This window comes from Malania oleifera, chromosome 6, assembly GCF_029873635.1.
Source record: "Malania oleifera isolate guangnan ecotype guangnan chromosome 6, ASM2987363v1, whole genome shotgun sequence".
NCBI lineage: Eukaryota > Viridiplantae > Streptophyta > Magnoliopsida > Santalales > Ximeniaceae > Malania > Malania oleifera.
Window position 1 is genome coordinate 107,123,390 of NC_080422.1, and position 19,228 is coordinate 107,142,617.

The window sequence follows — 19,228 nt, forward strand, 5'->3', positions numbered from 1 at the left end:
ATTTGCCTTTCCACATTATCGAATAAAGTAAGAATCTAGTTTTCAATCCTTAGCTACTTCACTCTCAGGAAGTTGGGTTCAAAGTTCTGCAGAGGAATCTGCTTCTGGAGTTCTCGGATAGGACAGTTAGTGAGATAATTGGGTAATCATTTGGGTTTCCCTTTTTTCTGCCCCATTCAAGATACCCTGTGTTTTGCCCAAAAATATGTGTTGAATCGTCAAATTTTGTATTGCATGCAGTAAAATTGGATCTGTTACTGCAGGGAGTGTCCTGATTTCCCAATGGGAATTTCTATTCCTTTCCTGTCACATGTTAAATGGAGTAACACAAACTCGTGCATGAGTAACATTTGCTTAAAGTGGTATCTCTTATGCAATTTCTTTTCCATTCCGTGACCCAAACATAACCTTATGGTATCATGTTCATTTATATTTGCCTCATTTGGTAAGATTACCCCATAATCCTTGTGCATGCATAGACACTATCTCTTTTTGTGGGTTAATAAAATAACACTGAAAATAGTGTTGCCCATGGTTCCTTAGCACATGTAGACAGTATAGTGCCCGACAATTTCACTTCACAAATATCATAGCTTTTTATTTGTTTGTAATCAGTCCTGATTCATTAGTACCGTGTCTAGATTGCTCAGTCTTCACTAATAAGCATCAAAAAGTCCATATTTGTTAAAACTTGTTACTCAGTGGTTTGTTACTGGCATTTATGTCATTTTGTCTTTTAGCTTTCTTGGGTATTTTGATGTCTTCAAAAAATAGAATGCATTTATCTTATGGATATGAGATGAGCACACATTTCTAAACACTTAATCTTTGAATTGTTTGGTTTTCCATTAGGTTCTGGACTGCCAATGGGGAAGATAAAAAGTGAAATTTCAGTTATTTATTGTAATTAATTTATCAAACAAAAAAAATCATGCAAGATAAATCACCTGGTTAAAAAATCAATAGGAATGTCAAGCAAGCCAAAATATGGTTTTCTTTTAGGTCTGTAAATTGTTGTGCATATTCAAATTTATTCATTGCATGTGGGTTTTGTGGAGTTGTGTTGCATTGGTTGCTCAAGCTTCTTTTTTCACAATCTGACTTCAAAAAATTTTGCAGGCTTCTTCTGGCTCCTTCTCTTATCCAAAATTTTGGTTGGGAATCTGTATTTTACATCTTTGGTGTAGTTGGGATAGCCTGGTAAGAAGCTATCCGTGACTCATAGATTGTTGCACTTGCCTGCTGTTCTGATTTAGGTTGTAACCTGTTGTTATTAGCCACAATATTTTAACACATGGATTTTTTGCACTTACATTTGATCTCCATGTTTTGGCTTTATTTATCATGAACTTACAAGCTTTTAACGATATGTACTTTGGAAGTTTTAATATCTTAGAAACATTCTCTCTAGAATTTAAAACAAAGATTAATTTTAATTTTTGGATTGAAGGTCTCTTTCCTTGTGGAACAAAGAATATTTATTTTGCTTTATCAGGAAATGTGCATTTCATTTTCACCACTAGCTGCTTCCCTCCTTAATTAAAATTACAAGGCTATTTAACTTGCTAGTTCGAAGATTTAATTGAAATATATATGCTGATCTTATTGTCCAAAACATCTTGAAGGTTTTTGGGATTTCAGCTTGTTAAAGGCGAACCTTCACTTGCTGCTGAAACCGCAACATGTAAGAACCCAGCAATGTTTCTCTTGCAGTTATCTGTAACCTGAAGCTGATTTATTATTATGAATGTTGTGATGGTTGACTACTTAATCAGATCGAGGTTGTATCTGTTTTGCACTGAAAAAGCATGTTCCACAGTGCAGTTATGATGAAAAATTTGTTTTGGTTACTCAACCTGGAGCTGCATGCTTGGGGAACCAATTCCTAATTTATGTTCTATGATCACTGGATATTATGATTCGTTACGCTGGATTTTTGTTGTTTAAATAATAAATCTGAAAAACTCAGTCCAAGGGCAATTGTTTGATTCTCAATGAAGATGACAATGTGATAGGTGAGCAAACCTAGCTGGCTGTAGAGAGATGGTGCAGCCAACAGGCTGCCCATTTCTTTTAAGATTTTTTTTTAAAAAAATTTTGTTATTATTTATTTTTATTTTAGCGAAGTAATTCTTTGGTGTTTGTTACCAACTAGGAGAATTAGCTACATCATCTCTAAGCAACAACTCTATATGCGTTTCAGTTGAAATTGTTTCCCTTAGAGAAGTCTTCCCTATGGCTAAAATTTATTAAAACTTGAAAGTAAATTTGGCCTTGTAGGGTAATTGGTGGGTTGCTAATTTGGGGTTGAGATGTTCTCTTGAGAGTCCTTGGAAGTGTATTGTGCAGACATATCTTCTGTTTATTCCTTATACTAAATCTATGCGGGTGATTCTGCACCTTGCAATTCTTTCCATGTTTATATAGGCTGTCCTCATTCCATAATGAACCTATTTATTCCTACTTTATTTCAAATGGGGATGAATTCTCTTGGAATTTTCAATTTTGTAGGTCTCTTAATGATAGGAAGGTATTGGAGTTCATCTCCTTGTTATTTTGGAGGGTAGTGGTTCTTCCTGTAGGAGGGACTATTGGTCTTGGGTATCCTTTGAGGAGTACTCTTGCAAGTCTTTTTTTGAGCATTTGACCCATATGAACATGTCCTTCCCGCTTCATTATGTTGTTTGGAAGGCCAGAGTCCCCTCCAAGATTAAGACTCTATTTGGTTAGTTATTCTTAATAGAGTTAACATTAACAATCTGTTGCAGAGTAGGATGCCTTGTAAGGATTTACCTCCGGATTTATGTTCTTTATAATTTGATAGCTTAGAATTTGTCAATCACTTGTTCCTTTTCATGGAGTGTGTGCCTGAAGTTCATGGAGGATCTATTGTCCAACTCATTTTTAGGTTTTGGGTTGTAGAGATGGTTTAGCATTATGGTGGTGTGGTCGTGCGGGTTTTTTGCTATTTTATGGGGGATTTAGTTGGAGAGGAATGCTTATGTACTCGTGGGAAAGCAGATTTTTCCATCTGTGATTTGGGATAGGATTCAGTATTTGTCTTCATTGTGGTCTTCTATGACTGGTTGTTTCATAGGAGTTCCTTTTTCTGACACGTAGTATGCTTGATGGGCAGTGATTTTGTGATATTTTTCTTTTTTTGCCCTTATTTTTCCTAGGAGGATTTGTTATTCTCCTTCTATACTCTTTTCTCTGCAATAAAATGTCTTCTTTTTTCAATAAAAGGAAAATTTAGGGTTTATATCCTTTTGTAAGGACATGTTTTGCTTCCCCCACCATAACCACCACCACCCCATCATTTTTCAGTGCCACATCCCGCTTCTATGGATCCCAGCTCCTGGTGCCCCCACTCTTGGTGAAAAGAGAAAGGTGGTGAAATAAAGTATTTTACCTTCATCTTGGATTTTTTTTTTTTTTTTAAATTTTAAGGAAGAAAAATGCTTCTTCTAAAGGAAATGAAGGTTTTGAAGAAAAAAAAGATGGATTTTTGGGCGAAAAGTGGTGTTAGATTCTTTTTCAAACCTCAATAGAGATGTTATATTATTCCTAAGTTGTAAAAGTTTGAGAAACCTGGTTACCCTTATAACTTTTGGTCAATATTAAATAATAGGATCTCTCTTGTATCATGTAGATCACTATTTCTTTTTTGAATAATAGGAATCCAAAATGACCATTATTCCTTATACAATTTAGTGGTAGGGACACCTTGGCGCCATCAGTAAAGCAAATAACAAAAGGAGTTGCCATATTATTACTTTATTATTTTTAAAGGAAAAAAAGAAAAAGCAAAAACTAATTTTGACTCCCAAGAATTAGAAAGGCATGAGGAAGACTGGGTCCAGCACCCAGGTTAGTTGGATGCCTAGGCAAGTTATGACTAGGCCAATGCTATTAATGTCCCATTTTGGGCTCCAAGAGGGCACTCAAAATGACTCAAGAGTTACCAACGTGCAAAGGTCCCTGAATTATGGTGAAATTGCACTCAAACTCCTGAATTGTGAGAAAATTGTGTTCAAGCCACTGGATAAATAGGCATTTGCAAATAAGGGGCCACAATGAGCAGTCTACAGCCTCACATACCATTTCTTCTATCCAATATCTCCCATACCATCTCTTCTACATTTCTATTCAAACCTCCATCACTACCATGAAATCACTACTTGCACCAAAAGGCATGAGTGTAGCCACTATTACTGTAGCACCATTATTGACAGCATCAATGCCATTTCCATTCAATACAACTCTCTGCTGCCACTGCGACTACTTTTTCTTTTTAACCCCTTGGTATGCCAAACTGCTTCCATGTTATATAATCATAGGTCGATGTTATACAGATTTGGATCTGGACACGACAAAGTACTCATATTTTTAATCTTAAGCTGTTAAATTATGGGCCAACAAGGTATATCAAGCCTTAACACTCCCCCGCACGTGCAGCCTGATGGCATGTGGAGAGAGACACACAATATCAGATATTTAATAATTTTTTCAAATACCACTCAATAAATGCACACAATAAGACTAGTAGAACCCAAGACATCCTCGTAACCAGCTTTGATACCATGTTAGATTACCACTTTGCCTAAAAGCTTAAGCTGTTAAGTTGTGAGCCAACACTGTATATCAAGCTTTAACACTCCCCATACGTGCAGCCTGACGTCATGTGGAGAGATAAACAAACAATGAATAACATCCATATTGGGGACAATAATTCTTTAACAAACTTACATCAAATGCGAGCAATAAGACTAGAACCCAAAACCTCTTGGTTACCAACTCTAATGCCATGTTAGATTACCATTTCACCTAAAAGCTTAAGCTGTTAGGTTGTGAGCCAACCTTGTATATCAAGCTTTAACAATATGTCTCCTATTTTTTTAATGTAAAATATTTGTTTATATTACATAAATAGTTCAATATGCATTTTCTATTCATTTTGTAGCAAATATATGGTTAAGTTGCACTGACAAACAAATTGTTTGATGGGTGTCAACCAGAACATGCCACACATTCTTTACCCTTTTCGGAACGTTATGTGTTTGATGCGGGTAGTTCAAGCCATATAGAAGTGTCCGTGTGCAATAGATGGTGGCCATGCAGAAAAAAAGTTAAACTTCATAGGAGATTATTCAAAATGGAGTCATCAAAACTATAATGGCCTGGGTGTATGGTTTGACACTTGGGCTTGCTTATGTGTCAATTGATAATTCTGTACAAAACATTGGATAAGAGAACCAATTGAATATAAACATTTCCTCATTTCATGTCATGGTGTTGATTCATTTCACAAGAATAATGTGACACTACAAATACCATTTTTGGAGACAACAGCCCTGTCGATGCCATGTATTTTGAGATTTATGTTGTAATGTGCTCATGGCATAGTCATTGATGATTTTAAATAATAATTTTATTGCTATGTAACATTGTAACCTATGTTTGTGTTTTAGCAGTTACTTGAGATATTCTCTGCAGTCATAAATAGGGGTGCTTCTATTTGACAGGGTCTAGGTCAATCTCTGGGAAGAAAGCATGGAATGCTTCTCTCAATGAGTTGAGTGGCTCATTAAAGGTATGATGGATACTAATTGTGATAGATTATATGGTGGTGTTTGGTAATGCTAGATTGGAATTCAATTTTGTAAACTGTTGATGGATGCTGATATCATTCTGCATATGTCAGAGTCAAATACGACTTGGGTAACCTGTCCTGAATATCATATTTAATGGTTAGGCAATTTTGCTGCTTTCCATGGATGGCAGCTCAGTATCTGGTCTGCCATTTGGCTTATTGGATTGAATTACTATTTAAAAATAAACAAGCAGCGAAAAACAACAGTTACACCACTTTCCTGTTTGTTAGGAACGTCAATTGGCCTCTTGCCCAAGTGCTGCAACTTCAATTGTTAGCCTTGTCAAGGTAGTAGATCTCAAAGAATTCTCCATGTTTTGTTCCCTATTTGACAACACTTTAGAGAATAGAAAGAGGAGAGAAGAATAAGGAAGAATGGGAAGAAAAGAGGAGGAAAAATATGCGAGGTAAGGGGAAAAACTCAATTTTAATTGCTTTCAGTTTAAGACCCAACAATTGAGAGAAGTTGGGAGGGGGGATTCTTCAAATTTCTTTACTACTAAATCCTTTTTCCTTCACCTCTTTGTAAACTCCCTCCACCAATCACTTTTCCAATCACTTGGAGCCAAATCATGTGAAAGACTAAGGAACCTGTTAAGTTAGATGTTCATTTGGATTGGGTTTCACACTAGGCTTAATACACATCGCTTTTTATAATTCAGAAGCCTGCAAGGCCCTCAGCCCTGATATGTGCTCCATGTGCCATAATTCTAATGAAACTAATGCACACCTCTTCCTTCATTGTAGGGTGGCAAACTTACTTTTGAGTGCTCTTTTATCTTGTTTTAGTGAAGCTTGGTGGCTCCTTGGGTTGTGGGGGATTTCTTGCAAGCAATCTGTTGCGGTTTGGGAAAAACCAAAGAAGGAAAAGCCTTATGGAGATGTGTGGTTTTTGCAACCTTTGTGGATCCTTTGGATCAAGATGAATTCAAGAACCTTCTAGGATTGTACAATCTCCCTTCACTTGATGTGGGACAGAGTTGTGTTTCTTGCCTCTTTTTGGGCTCATTCATTTGGGTTTTATGGGGCTATTGCTGCCTGACATATAAAGAGATTGGAGGGCAGCTCTTTTGTAGCTGAGTAAGCTTTTCTTTTTCTTTTTCTTTTTTTCAGAAACATCTTGTTCTCCTGACTCCTAGTACAGCACATTGTTTTTCTGTTGATATTTTTTGTATCCAAAAAAGAAAAAATCCCTTCCCTTATTCTTTGAAATTGATCACGGAATTGGGTCAAAGTGATCCGTCCAATTGCTTGCTTCCCATCCTACATCATACCCCCTTCAACTGTTCTACTCAACATACTGGTCAGGGCCTCCCCGACAATAAAATAAAAAGGTAAGGTGAGATGGGACCCCCTTCCTCAACTTTCTTGAACTACTAAAGTGGCCTTTAGGAATTCCATTAGCCAGATTAGAGAATCTGACAGTACATATGTAGAAGCTGACCGCCTTAGCCTATTCACTCCATCAGATATGAGAGGAACTCTCAATTGACATGGTTATAAACTTTTTCAGTATCCACATTGTGTATCAATTTTGAGTCTTCTCTCCAGAGCTTCAAGTTCACGCGCTCATTGGTGACTACACTGCATTCATGATCTGTCTGCCAGGAAAAGCAAGGACTGTGGCCCTTAACCTTAAATGCTTAATTTCTTACAAAAAATGGCTGAAAACCAGCCATTACGTCAACCTATTCAATGCAGCAGTAGCTCTTGAAGAAAGCCATGTTTATCCTGTTTGGCCAAGGGGCTTTGTTCCCACTATAAGTTTTGAGAACTGCCTACACCTCTTCTGCGAAGGCATTTCTGACCAAATGCCGTCCTCTTTGTTGGAGCCAAATCTGAAATCATGGAGCTTGGATCTCCAACCTTCAGTTTATGCTAGAATTCATATAACACTGTTCCTTCACAACTCTCTTCATCCTCACTTAAGATCCCACGCTCCCCCCCCCCCTTCACCTCCAAAAAACAATAAAAAATAAAAAGGGAAAAAAAACCTTGTTAATATAGTTGGCCATTCTAAAAATGTATAACCTGCTCTCAACCAAAGGGATCTGGATTCTATCTTTAAGGAACTTCTACTTTAATTAAAAGGCTTGTGACCTCTCTTTTAAGTTTATCTCAAGAGATTTCTCTATTTCTTCTTGACTGAAATGGATTCTTCCCCTTTCTTTATATCCAGTTCTTTAATTTAATCAATATCCTAAGCAGCTGTATACCTGCGATCTGCCTGACTAAACTCCAACTTATTCCACCTTTTCAAGTCATTTTTTATGCATCTTGTATTTTTTGGTCAGCTGTCTAGGGTCTTGGTTATTCTACTTTCTACCATTCTTCAATTATATCTCCTAAACCTCCTTGAGTTTTGGCTGTTGAACAAATTGGTACAGCCAACAATAGAATCTGTATCCACAGAGCATCCTAGGTTATGCATTGTTGTTAATGAGGAATCCATTTGCCATGGTGATGAATTTTATGAAGTTCAAAATATCAAAATTCCATTTCATTGATTCACGTAAATTGCCCAATATATGTACAAGGTGGTGATGGCAAGCTCAACAATTAAGGCTCACTGTATCATTTTTCGGGACAATTATTTATTGGGACACAATTGTGCACCTTGTAGTTTTTTATGTGGACTGCCACATTGTCTGTTGTCCCTGAATTATCTCTTGTATTCTTGCTTCCTAACTACAAGTGCATAGGGTTTTTCCAAGGAAAGAGTATTGAATTTGGTGATGAGGAGGCAGAGATGCCAAGAGTGAATTGTTGAAGGGATAGGGCTTGTGACTTGTGGGATTGCAATATCAATGAATGTTAAATTAGAGAATTGTGATTTTTCAATGTTATAAAAAAACAGTATGGAACCTGACATCTAAGAACTGGTTTAAGGGAAAAAACTACAATCAATGGAAACTTTATTTCGCCTCAGAGGTTTATATTTGTTCTTGCCGTTTTTGGAATTTAAAAGGAGAAAAAATAGTAAAATTTAAAGATAAAATGATCAAAGAGGGTGATTGAACAATAGGGGATAAGATAGATGCAAACACTCTGCAGAGTAAGATGGCTAGCTCTGTTAAAAAGATAGCAAAAGAGATTTTAGGTGAATCCACAAGAAGGTTCTCGGCTAGTAAAGAAAGTTGGTGGTGGTATCAAGATGTCCAAAAAATCTATAAAGACAGAATTTGATATAAAACATGACAAAAGTGCAGAAACATAGAAAATTTTTAAAAGTATAAAAAGACAAGAAAAGGTGCAAAAAAGGCCATTAGTGAAGCTAAACTAGAGCTTATGATAATTTATATGCTAGGCTAGATACAGAAGAAGGGGAAAGAGACATGTACAAGCTTGCTTGGGCTAGAGAAAGAAAGTGCAAGGATTTAGGTAATGTAAAATGTATAAAGAATGAAGATTATAATGTCTTGGCTAAAGAAGACATAAAAAAGAGGTGCCAAAGCCACTAATAAGTTGTTTAACTATATCCAAATTGAATCTTAAACTTAGAAGTGACAAAATGAGTTAAAGGCTAAAAATCTGAGATTTATTCGCAAAATTGGAATCATTGAAGTTAATATGAATTTGGAAAAGATGAGAATGGGAAATCTATAGGGCTAGATAACATCCCAATTGAAGTTTGGAAATATCTAGGGGATAATGGAAGTATATGGTTAACTAATTTATTCAACACAATTATAAAAACTGAGAAAATACCATATGAATGGAGGAAAAACACATTGATACCTGTATACAAAAACAAAGGTGATATTCAAAATTTTAATAACTATCGTAGAATTAAACATATGAGTCATACAATGAAATTGTAGAAAAGTGAATTGAACATAGAATAAGGTTAGAAACGAGGGTCCTAGAGAATCAATTTGGTTTTTATTCCTCAGAGATCAATTCATAAGCTGTTTATCTTTTAAGAAGGTTAGTGGAAAAGTTTAGCGAAAATAAAAGGGACTTGCATATGGTTTTTATTGACTTAGAAAATCCTATGATAGGGTACCTAGAGAAGTTATATGGTGGGTTTAGAAAAGAAGGGAGTATGCACTAGGTACACAGATGTCATTAAGGATATGTATGATAGAGTAACGACTAGCGTTAGGACTACAGGTGGAGAGTCCGCAATAGGTGTGCATCTAAGGTCCTATTGAGTCATTGTCTTTTCACCTTAGTGATTGGTGAACTCACTATGAGTATCCAAAACAAGATCCCATGGTGTATATCGTTTGTAGATGATATTGTTTTGATTGATGAAAGCAGGAGTGGAGTAGAATTTGAGTTAGAATTATAGACAAAAGCTTTAGATTCTAGAAGTTTTTTGATTGATGAAAGTAGGAGTGGAGTAGAATTTGAGTTAGAATTATAGACAAAAGCTTTAGACTCTAGAAGTTTTTGGATAAGTAGAAATAAGATAGAATATATGAGATGTAATTTCAACCATGATAGGAGGAATACTGGAGAAAAGATTAAAGTCAAGAAATTAATAGCACAAGTAGATTTTGATACCTAGGATTTATTATGCAAGCCGAAAGAGAAATCATAAAGGATGTAAGACATAGAGTTAAAGCAGGTTGTGTAAAATAGAAGAGTGTTTTAGGTGTGCCATGTGATCACAATCCCTAAAATTAAAGTGAAAGTTCTACAGGATGGGGTTGGACGACTATAAGACCCACCACACTATATGAATTAGAATGTTGGGCTACTAAGCAACAGAATTATCTAAAAAGTAAAAATTATTGAAATATGAATACTAAGGTGGATGAGTGGTATAACATTAAAGGTTAAATTAAGGAAGGAACATATGTGCAAAAATTTAGGCATAGCACCACTAGAAGATAAGATAAGGGAGGGGCAATATAGATGGTTTGGGTATTTGAAACATAGTCCCAATAGTGCACTAGCGAGGAGTGATCTAGTCAATGTTACTGGTAGTAGAAGGGGTAGGGGTGGGTGTGGACCTAAAACAACATGGAATAAAATAATGAGTAATGATTTAGTAGCTTTTAAGTTGTCTAAGGGAAATGTTCTTGATCGTTTGAATTGGTGGAAAAAGATTCATGTAGCTGACCCCACCTCGTGGGACTTAAGGCTTGGTTTTGTTGTTTGTTATTATCAGCTTCTTCTATCTGGTTCAATTGTTTTGTGAATTGCACATGATAACTTTTGCTAATGCTGTCAAGAGTATTTCTGCAGTATTATAAAGTAAGAGCAGCCTAATTTTGGGTACGAAGTTGTAACATTGGCATTGTTTTCCTAAATGACTTTTGGATTGTAGAATGTACCATGGAAGGCATTTTTCCAGAGTCAAGCTGTTTGGGCAATGATATATACTCATTTTTGTGGAAGTTGGGGTCACTACACTTGTTTGTCTTGGCTTCCTACTTATTTTAGGTATTTTTGTAACTTTAAACTATTTCATTTTTTCAGTTTTTATTTCTATTATTTACAAGTTATACGGACACTTTTCAAGTGCTGTGCTCTATATCTTTACCATTTAGCTCCTTACCATTTTTCTCTGTTCTTTATTTAGCTTTAATCTTATGTCACATGGCACTATTTATACCACACAAAAAAATGTATAGGCTTTTGAATGGCTAAACATCATTTACAAGCAACAACTATTGTATGTTCTAAATAAGTTATGCATAGTGTCATCCTCACTTGAAGATGTGGTCTACCCTTGATAATATTGTGGGATCTACAAAAAAAAAATGAATATCTCATTAGAATAATCAGGAGCAATTCCTTCACTCATACAAAGAATGGCCAGCAAGAATTATTGAGGCACATACATAAGACTTCTTAAATACTTAGGGTTTCCTATGCATGTCAGACTAACTGACTAAGTATGGAAACCCATGTGAAAAATAAAAAGACTCTTGGGGTTTCCTATACTATACACAAGACTAAATATGGAAACTGATATAATAAATAATAGAAACATGGTTTATTTCCTACATAGCATCCCTTAAACCAAGTTCTTCAAAACTGATCATGCACATCAATTCCTTGAGTTATAGAAAAATATTCACTTTAAGCAGTTTCCTGAAAATATTTGCAACTTGATCTTTGAATGAACAAAATTCAATAATAATTTCTTTGCCACGCACCAAGTCTTGGATGTAGTGATACTTGATGTCAGTTTGCTTGCTTCTATGAAAAACTAGATTCTTTTCAAAGCAATTGCATACCTATTATCAACAAAAAAAAAAAAAATCTTTGTAGGATTATCTTGGTGATGCTGTAATACACCAAGTATCCCATGCAGCCATACTCCTTGAGTAGCACTACCCTGTCTCAGCCATAGAAAGTGCAACCACCTGCTGTTTTTCAGAAGATCAAGAGAAAATTCTAGAACCAAGATGAAAAATATAACCCGAAGTACTGTCTCCATCCAAGTTACTATTTGTGTAACCAACAACCACTTTGTCAACACAACAACAACAACAACAAAACCAAGCCTTAAGTCCCACTAGGTGGGGTCGGCTATATGAATCCTTTTCCGCCACTTTGTCAACACATGAATAAAAAATTCCATAAGATGGTTACTGTTAGAGGTTATATATGTCTTTTAGTATTATTATTATTATTATTGAGTGTGTTAGTATGTTAATTAGTGAGAGTTAGTAAGGGTATTGTTGTCATTATAATGTATTTAAATTTGTATTATAAATAGAGGGAGACCTATCTTCAAGTTAGGTCATTCATTTTTAATCAAATCTTAACATGGTAACAGAGCATGATCCTATCTAAACCCTGTTTCCCTCAGCTGTCGCTGGAAAACACCATTCCCGCCGCTGTTCTTCCCTACTTCACCTCCATCTCATACTAAATCACAAAACCAACCATATGCCCATAGTCAGACCCCCCTGACGACCCACTGCACAAGACCCCATCGCTGGAGGGCACCCCACGCACCGGCCAAATGCTGGCAGGGCCGACCCCATGCGCTGGCATGTGAGAACAGTTCTGGCCACTTTTTTAGTTTTTTTTTTTTCTTCTTCTGTCATGCTCCGATTCCTTCTTTCGAATATATTTTCAAGCCGTTAGGCCAGTTTTTTGCTAAAAAAATTCAGCCTTTTTCGACCATGCACTCACGGTATTCCGTTAATTTTTGTTCAGGGTTTGTGAAGGCTTCCTTGTGAGTTTTTTGGAGCTGTGGCAGCGTTCATATGTTCAGTTGTGAGGCTGTGGAGGTGCTATTTCCGTCGGTGAGTTGTTCACCTTGTCCATGGTTGCGTCGGTGCTTCACATGGTTTGTGATTTTTCTGAATATTGATTGTTCTTTTTTTTTTTTGGTGTGGTTGCTGTTTGTGAGTGCTGTGGCAGCACTATATCCATCAGTGAGTTGTTCACCTCGCCCTTCGTTGTGTCGATGCTTCACATAGTTTGTGATTGTCCCGATTAGTTTTGATTGTTCTTCTTGTTTTTGGTGTGATTGCTGATTAGTGAGTGTTGGGATGGAATCTATAACTCCCAAAAATTTGTTTCCTACATTGCTGCCGCAAATAATGACTCAAAAGTTGGATGGAAAGAACTATGTTCAATGGTCTAAAGCTGTTCGGATTTATTTAGCAGGATTATGGAAATCTGCCACTTGCTCCAATCTAAGTCTTCTGTTGAGAAGAGAAAAGACGTGTGGGTTTAGGAAGATGCCTTAATTGTTTCCTTTTATGGAATTCAATGGAGCCACAGATTGCACAGATGTGTATGCATCTAGAGACGTGCGAGGAGATTTGGGATTGTGTCAAATTTCTTTACTCTAGTAACATTTCATGTATGTAGTACAACAAGGAGATAGGAGCATTGCAGATTATTTTGGAGAGATAAAGCATATTCATGAGGAGCTTAATGTCGTGCGGCCTATAACTGCCAACGTTTGTGAGATGCAGAAGCAGAGGAAGCAGATGATAGTTCTTCATGTTCGAGCAGGCTTAAGACCTGAGTTTGAGGCAGTTCGGTCCCAGATACTTAGTAGTGCCGAGCTGCCATCATTTGCTGATGTTTATTCTTATATTCTTCATGCTTTCTTTAGCACACATTCTCTTGTTCTTGCATTTAGCTCTGAGAGGACAGCCTTTGCTACACAGAGTGATTCTAGTTCTTTATCAAACAACCGCAAAAGTTATCATGGTGGTTCGAGTAGTCGTAGTGGTAAAGACGGACAAGGTAGAGGTACTCCTCGCAAGTGCACTCATTGTGGATGGAATAATCATAGTATTGAGCAGTGTTTGGATCTTCACGACAGACCTTCACGTGTTGCCAATGCAGCCACCACCGAATCCTCACCTTTGATGTCAAGTGGGGGGCAACGTACTGTCTTTATGTCAAGGGAAGAGTATTCCAAGTTCCAACAATATCAAGCGTCACAACAATTTTCTCTTCCCATTGCATCTCTGGCCCAATCAGGTAAGCACACAGTATACTGTCATCCAGTACTTCTTGTCCTAGTCCTTGGGTCATAGACTCCACTGCCACTGATCATATCACAGGTATACCTAGCTTTTTCTCCACTCTTCAATATCCTACAGATTTACCTTGTGTTACTCATGTTGATGGATCCACACTTCAATCAAGGGAAATGGGACTGTAAATCCCACTTCTATTTATCTTCCTTCAGTTTTATATATTCCCAAATTTCCTTTCAATCTTATGCCTGTTGGCAAAATTACTAAATCCATGAATTGTTTAGTGACATTCTTCCCCGATCTTGTGGTTATTCAGGTTTTGAAGACAAGGAAGACGATTGGCGGAGGGTGTGAAGCTGGTGGACTCTATCACTTTGAGCTGTTATCTCATTCTATTGCCTGTTCCATTGCTGCCACACCTTTCCAAATTCGTTGTCCCTTGGGTCATCCTTCATTGGAAAAGTTAAAATGTCTTGTTCCTAGTTTTAGTTCCGTGTCTAGTTTCGATTGTGAGTCTTGTTAGTTGGGAAAGCACCATCGTGTTTCTTTCACTTCCCGAGTCAATAAACGTGCTACAAGCCCTTTTATGTTAGTTCATTCAGATGTATGAGGTCCTAGTAGGGTTGTGTCTAAGTTGGGTTTCTGGTTCTTTGTAACCTTTGTAGATGATTATTCAAGAATGACTTGGTTATATTTAATAAGAGATCGTTATGAGTTATTTCATGTATTTTGTGCCTTTTGTTATGAAATAAAGACTCAATTTGGTTTGCCAGTTCGAATACTTCGAAGTGATAATGCTAAAGAGTTTTTCAGCGCACAATTCACTACTTATATGACTCAGTTTGGTATTGTTCATCAATTGTCCTGTGCCTACACTCCTCAACAAAATGGGGTTGCAAAGCGGAAATATAGACATATTCTTGAAGTCACTCACACTTTTTACTTTATCAAATGCATGTACCTAAAGTGTTTTGGAGCAATGTTGTACTTACTGCTTATTATCTGATCAACAAAATTCCGTCCTTTGTTCTTAGTGGTAAAATTCCGTACTCCATTCTCTTTCATAATTCACCTTTATTTTCTCTTTCTCCTCGTATATTTGGGTGTGTCATTTTTTCATCAACTAACTCTTGGGGTGGATAAGTGTTGGGCTTTTGTGGAGCCTAGTTGTGTTTTAATTTGGATGACGACCCGACCTCTATTTAATTAGAGATTTCTATCCTAAGGCTTAGTCCATGGAGCCCATTCGGAACGGAACCCTAGGCGCAACATATAGAAAATGATTGCTTTCGGGTGGTTAGGTTTTGTGTTGTTGTACCTGCGAGAGAGCGAGAGGGAGAGCATTGTATCGCCGCACTCTCTGTGTTTTCTTCCTGATAATATTGAAATCCCTGCAACTCCGTGGACGTAGGCAAACTTGCCGAACCACGTAAATATTGTCTTGAGCGTGTGATTGATTTTTCTTTGGCGTTATTTTTCTCTATTTTGTTTCTCACAGGTTTTGGGAATTTTTTCTTTATTCCCAACAATAAGTTGGATTCTCGTGCTATAAAATGTCTTTTTGGGCTACTCGTATACTCAAAAGGGATATTGTTGTTATAGTCCTGTGCTGCATCGCTTCTTTGTTTCTGTCAATGTTACCTTCTTTGAGTCTACACCTTACTACACCTAGTCACTGAGCGGTTCTAAGCTCAATGAGTCTCTTCCTTTGCCTAATCTTCCCGATTCTACGTTGTTGTCCTTGCCCAACCAACCATTTGAGTCTCCATGTTGTTCGAGTCCTTCTCATTGCCTTGATCATCCTAATTTGCAGGTGTATTCACGACGACGACTCCAAGGAAAAGAGTCCCCTCTAGCTTCTACTACCACACCTTTGGTTTCCTCGTCTGATGGTCATACTTTCTATAATCCTATTGTTTTTCGGAAAGGAAAACATGTGCGTACTCAACACCCCATTTCCATTTATGTTTCTAATAGCTCCTTATCACCCTCCTATTATTGTTTTGGTATTGTTAGTGCTTTGTCTTCTACTACCCTTCCTAAATCTGTATTCAAGGTGGAGGGATGCTATGGTTGAAGAGATGAATGCTTTACATGACAATGGTACTTGGGACTTAGTACTCTTCCTCCTAACAAGTCTATGGTTGGGTTGTTGGGTTTACACTATGAAAGTCAACCCTAATGGTTTTGTAGCTCGTCTTGTTGCTAAGGGATACACTCGGGTGTATGGTCTGGATTATTTTGATACTTTTTCTATGGTTGCCAAACTTACATTAGTACGTCTGTTCATCTCCTTGGCTACTACTTGTCACTGGTCTTTGCATCAGTTAGATGTAAAAAATGTCTTCTTGCATGGTAACCTTGAGGAGGAGGTTTATATGGAGCAACCACCTAGGTTTGTTGCTTAGGGGGAGTTAGGCTTAGTATGGTTTGGTCTTTTTAGTGTTATAGTACTTGAGTATGGTTTGGTCGTTTCACTGTTATAGTACTTGAGTTTGGTCTTCGACAGCGTGTTGTGGATCATTCCATGTTTTATAGTCATACTTCATCGGGTAGGATCCTTCTTGTTGTTTATATGGATGATATTGTTTTTCTAGGTGATGATGATAAAGGTATTTAGAGTCTTAAACTTCTTCTGCAGACTAAATTTTAGACCAAAGATTTGGGACCATTGAAATACTTCTTGGGGATAGAAGTATCTAGACCAAAGATTTGAGACTGTTGAAATACTTCTTGGGTATAGAATTATTGAAATCTCGTATCGGAACTGTTGTGTCACAAAGGAAGTATGTTCTTGATCTGTTAGATGAAACTAGCTTGTTGGGATCTAAACCGGTTGATACACCCATGGATCCTAACAGCAAGTTAATGTTGGATATGGGTGAGGTCAATTTCTAGATTCTCTGAGGACAAGTCATTGGGACGTATTAATTTGCATCTTGAGATATCTCAAAGGTGCACGTAGGAGAGGTCTTTTATATCGTGATCGGGGTCACACTTATATCCATGAATATATAGATGTAGATTGGGCTGGATCACCTTTCGATTAGAGATCCACTACCGGGTACTGTACCTTGGTTGGTGGTAATTTGGTTTCTTGGAAAAGTAAGAAACAAACTGTGGAGGCAAGGTCAATTGCTGAATCAAAATATACAGCTATGGCTCACACTACCTGTGAACTTCTCTAGTTGAAGAACATGTTGGAAGAATTGGGTTTTCCGCATTCTTAGCCTATGAAGTTGATGTGTAATAATCAAGCTGTTCTTCATATCGCCTCCAACCCAGTCTTTCATGAGTGGATGAAGCACATTGAAGTTGATCGCCACTTTGTTCGGGAGAAACTTGTGCAGAAGCTTACTACAACCGCTTATGTGAAGTTGGATATGCAGCTTTCTGATTCGTTTACAAAAGCGTTGGTGGGGTGCTCGTGTTAGATTCATTTACATGCTAGGAGCTTATGACATTTATGCTCCAACATGAGGGGGAGTGTTGGAGGTTATATATGTCTTTTAGTATTATCATTATTGAGTGTGTTAGTATGTTAATTAGCGAGAGTTAGTAAGGGTATTGTCATTAGAATGTATTTAAATTTGTATTATAAATAGAGGGAGACATTTATCTTCAAGTTAGGTCATTCATTTTTAATCAAATCTTAACAATTACTTTTAATGTATCTCATAATACACTTAGCCACTTGCATATGTGACTGACTTGGAAGCTTCATGAATCTACTAATTAGAGTATAAGACCAACTCCATAAACGATATCAAGTCTAGTGGAAGTTAAGTATCGCAAACTGCCCACTAATCTTTTGAAATATATAGCATCAACTAAATTACTTGGATCATCCTCGACAAGTTTTACTTTGTCTTCAAATGGAGTCAAAATCGATTTGCAGGACTCCATTTGAAGTCTTTTCAAAATATCACTTGCATATTTTTTTTGGGAAATAAATATTTCATCATTTGTTTTAACAACTTCAATACCTAGAAGTTATGATATCAAACCCCATCTGTCATCTCAAAATGATGAATCATGGTCTCCCTAAAATTTGCAATCATCTTTGGAGTATCATCAGTAAAAATCAAATCATCCATATATAAGCATATAAGAATACCACACTGAAAATCAAATTTAACATATAACATATGCTCATAAGGACATCTCTGAAATCCATGATCTAGGAAATAAGAATATATCCGTGTATCTCTTGGGACTTGCTTTAATCCATACAAAGCTCTTTTAAGCCTGTAAACTTTATCCACTTCACATTTTTTCGCATAACCAGGCTGCTCCACATATACTTCCTCTTCAAGAGCACCATTCAAAAATGTAGATTTTAAATCCATTTGAAAATTTCTCCAAGAATTATGAGCAACAAGGGAAAAATCATATGCACAATATCAAGTTGGGAAACAAGTGCAAACACCTCAAAACAATCAATACCTACAATTTGTTTGTAGCCTTTCACTACCAAATGCACTTTGAAGTGATTTACCTCTCCATTATGCTTGTACTTTGTTTTATACACCCATTTAACACCAATGAGCTTCTTCCCATGAAGAAGAGTAAGTGAACTTCCAAGTATTATTTTTTTCCAATTGTTTGAATTTCCTCATTTATAGCTTGAATCCATCAATCATCACTAGCAACTTCTTCATAAGATAATGGATCACAATCTGCAAATAAGACAAAATTTACAACATCTTCATCAGTTAAATAATTATCATTATTGATGACATAATCCTGCCATCTAGCCGGCAAGTGGTGCTAATGTTGCAAATGACTAGATGATTTCTGCAGGAGTAGGCAAAAATTGTAGAAGATGATGGGTCGCCAGCTGGGAATTCTCCGAACTTGTCAAAATTTCCATAAAAAATTTCTTGAGGCTTTGATGGCAATTCTAATTAATTTGTAGACTAATCCCAAGCAGCTTGCTCATCAAAAGTGACATCCTTGCTAACTATCACTTTTCTAGTAACTAGATTGAATAGCTTATATCCTTTTGTTTTACGAATGTAGCCAATGAAAATACATTCTCTTGCTTTTTCATCCAACTTCTTCCAAATTGCATCAAGCACGTGAGCATAAGCACTGCATCCAAACACGTTAGCATGTCCAATATTTGGCTTACATCCAGTTTAGGCTTCTTGTGGAGTCTTTC

General features: G+C 36.8%; 1 protein-coding gene across 1 annotated transcript in view; it reads left to right on the top strand.

Moving 5' to 3' along the window:
• Positions 1 to 19,228, top strand: part of LOC131158181 (probable anion transporter 6, chloroplastic) — a 49,405-nt gene that overhangs the window by 18,202 nt on the left and 11,975 nt on the right. The window contains exons 6-9 of the mRNA XM_058112855.1: positions 1,120 to 1,200; positions 1,626 to 1,684; positions 5,526 to 5,593; positions 10,932 to 11,047. Coding sequence (XP_057968838.1) covers positions 1,120 to 1,200; positions 1,626 to 1,684; positions 5,526 to 5,593; positions 10,932 to 11,047 — 324 coding nt within the window. The remainder of the gene's footprint in view (positions 1 to 1,119; positions 1,201 to 1,625; positions 1,685 to 5,525; positions 5,594 to 10,931; positions 11,048 to 19,228) is intronic.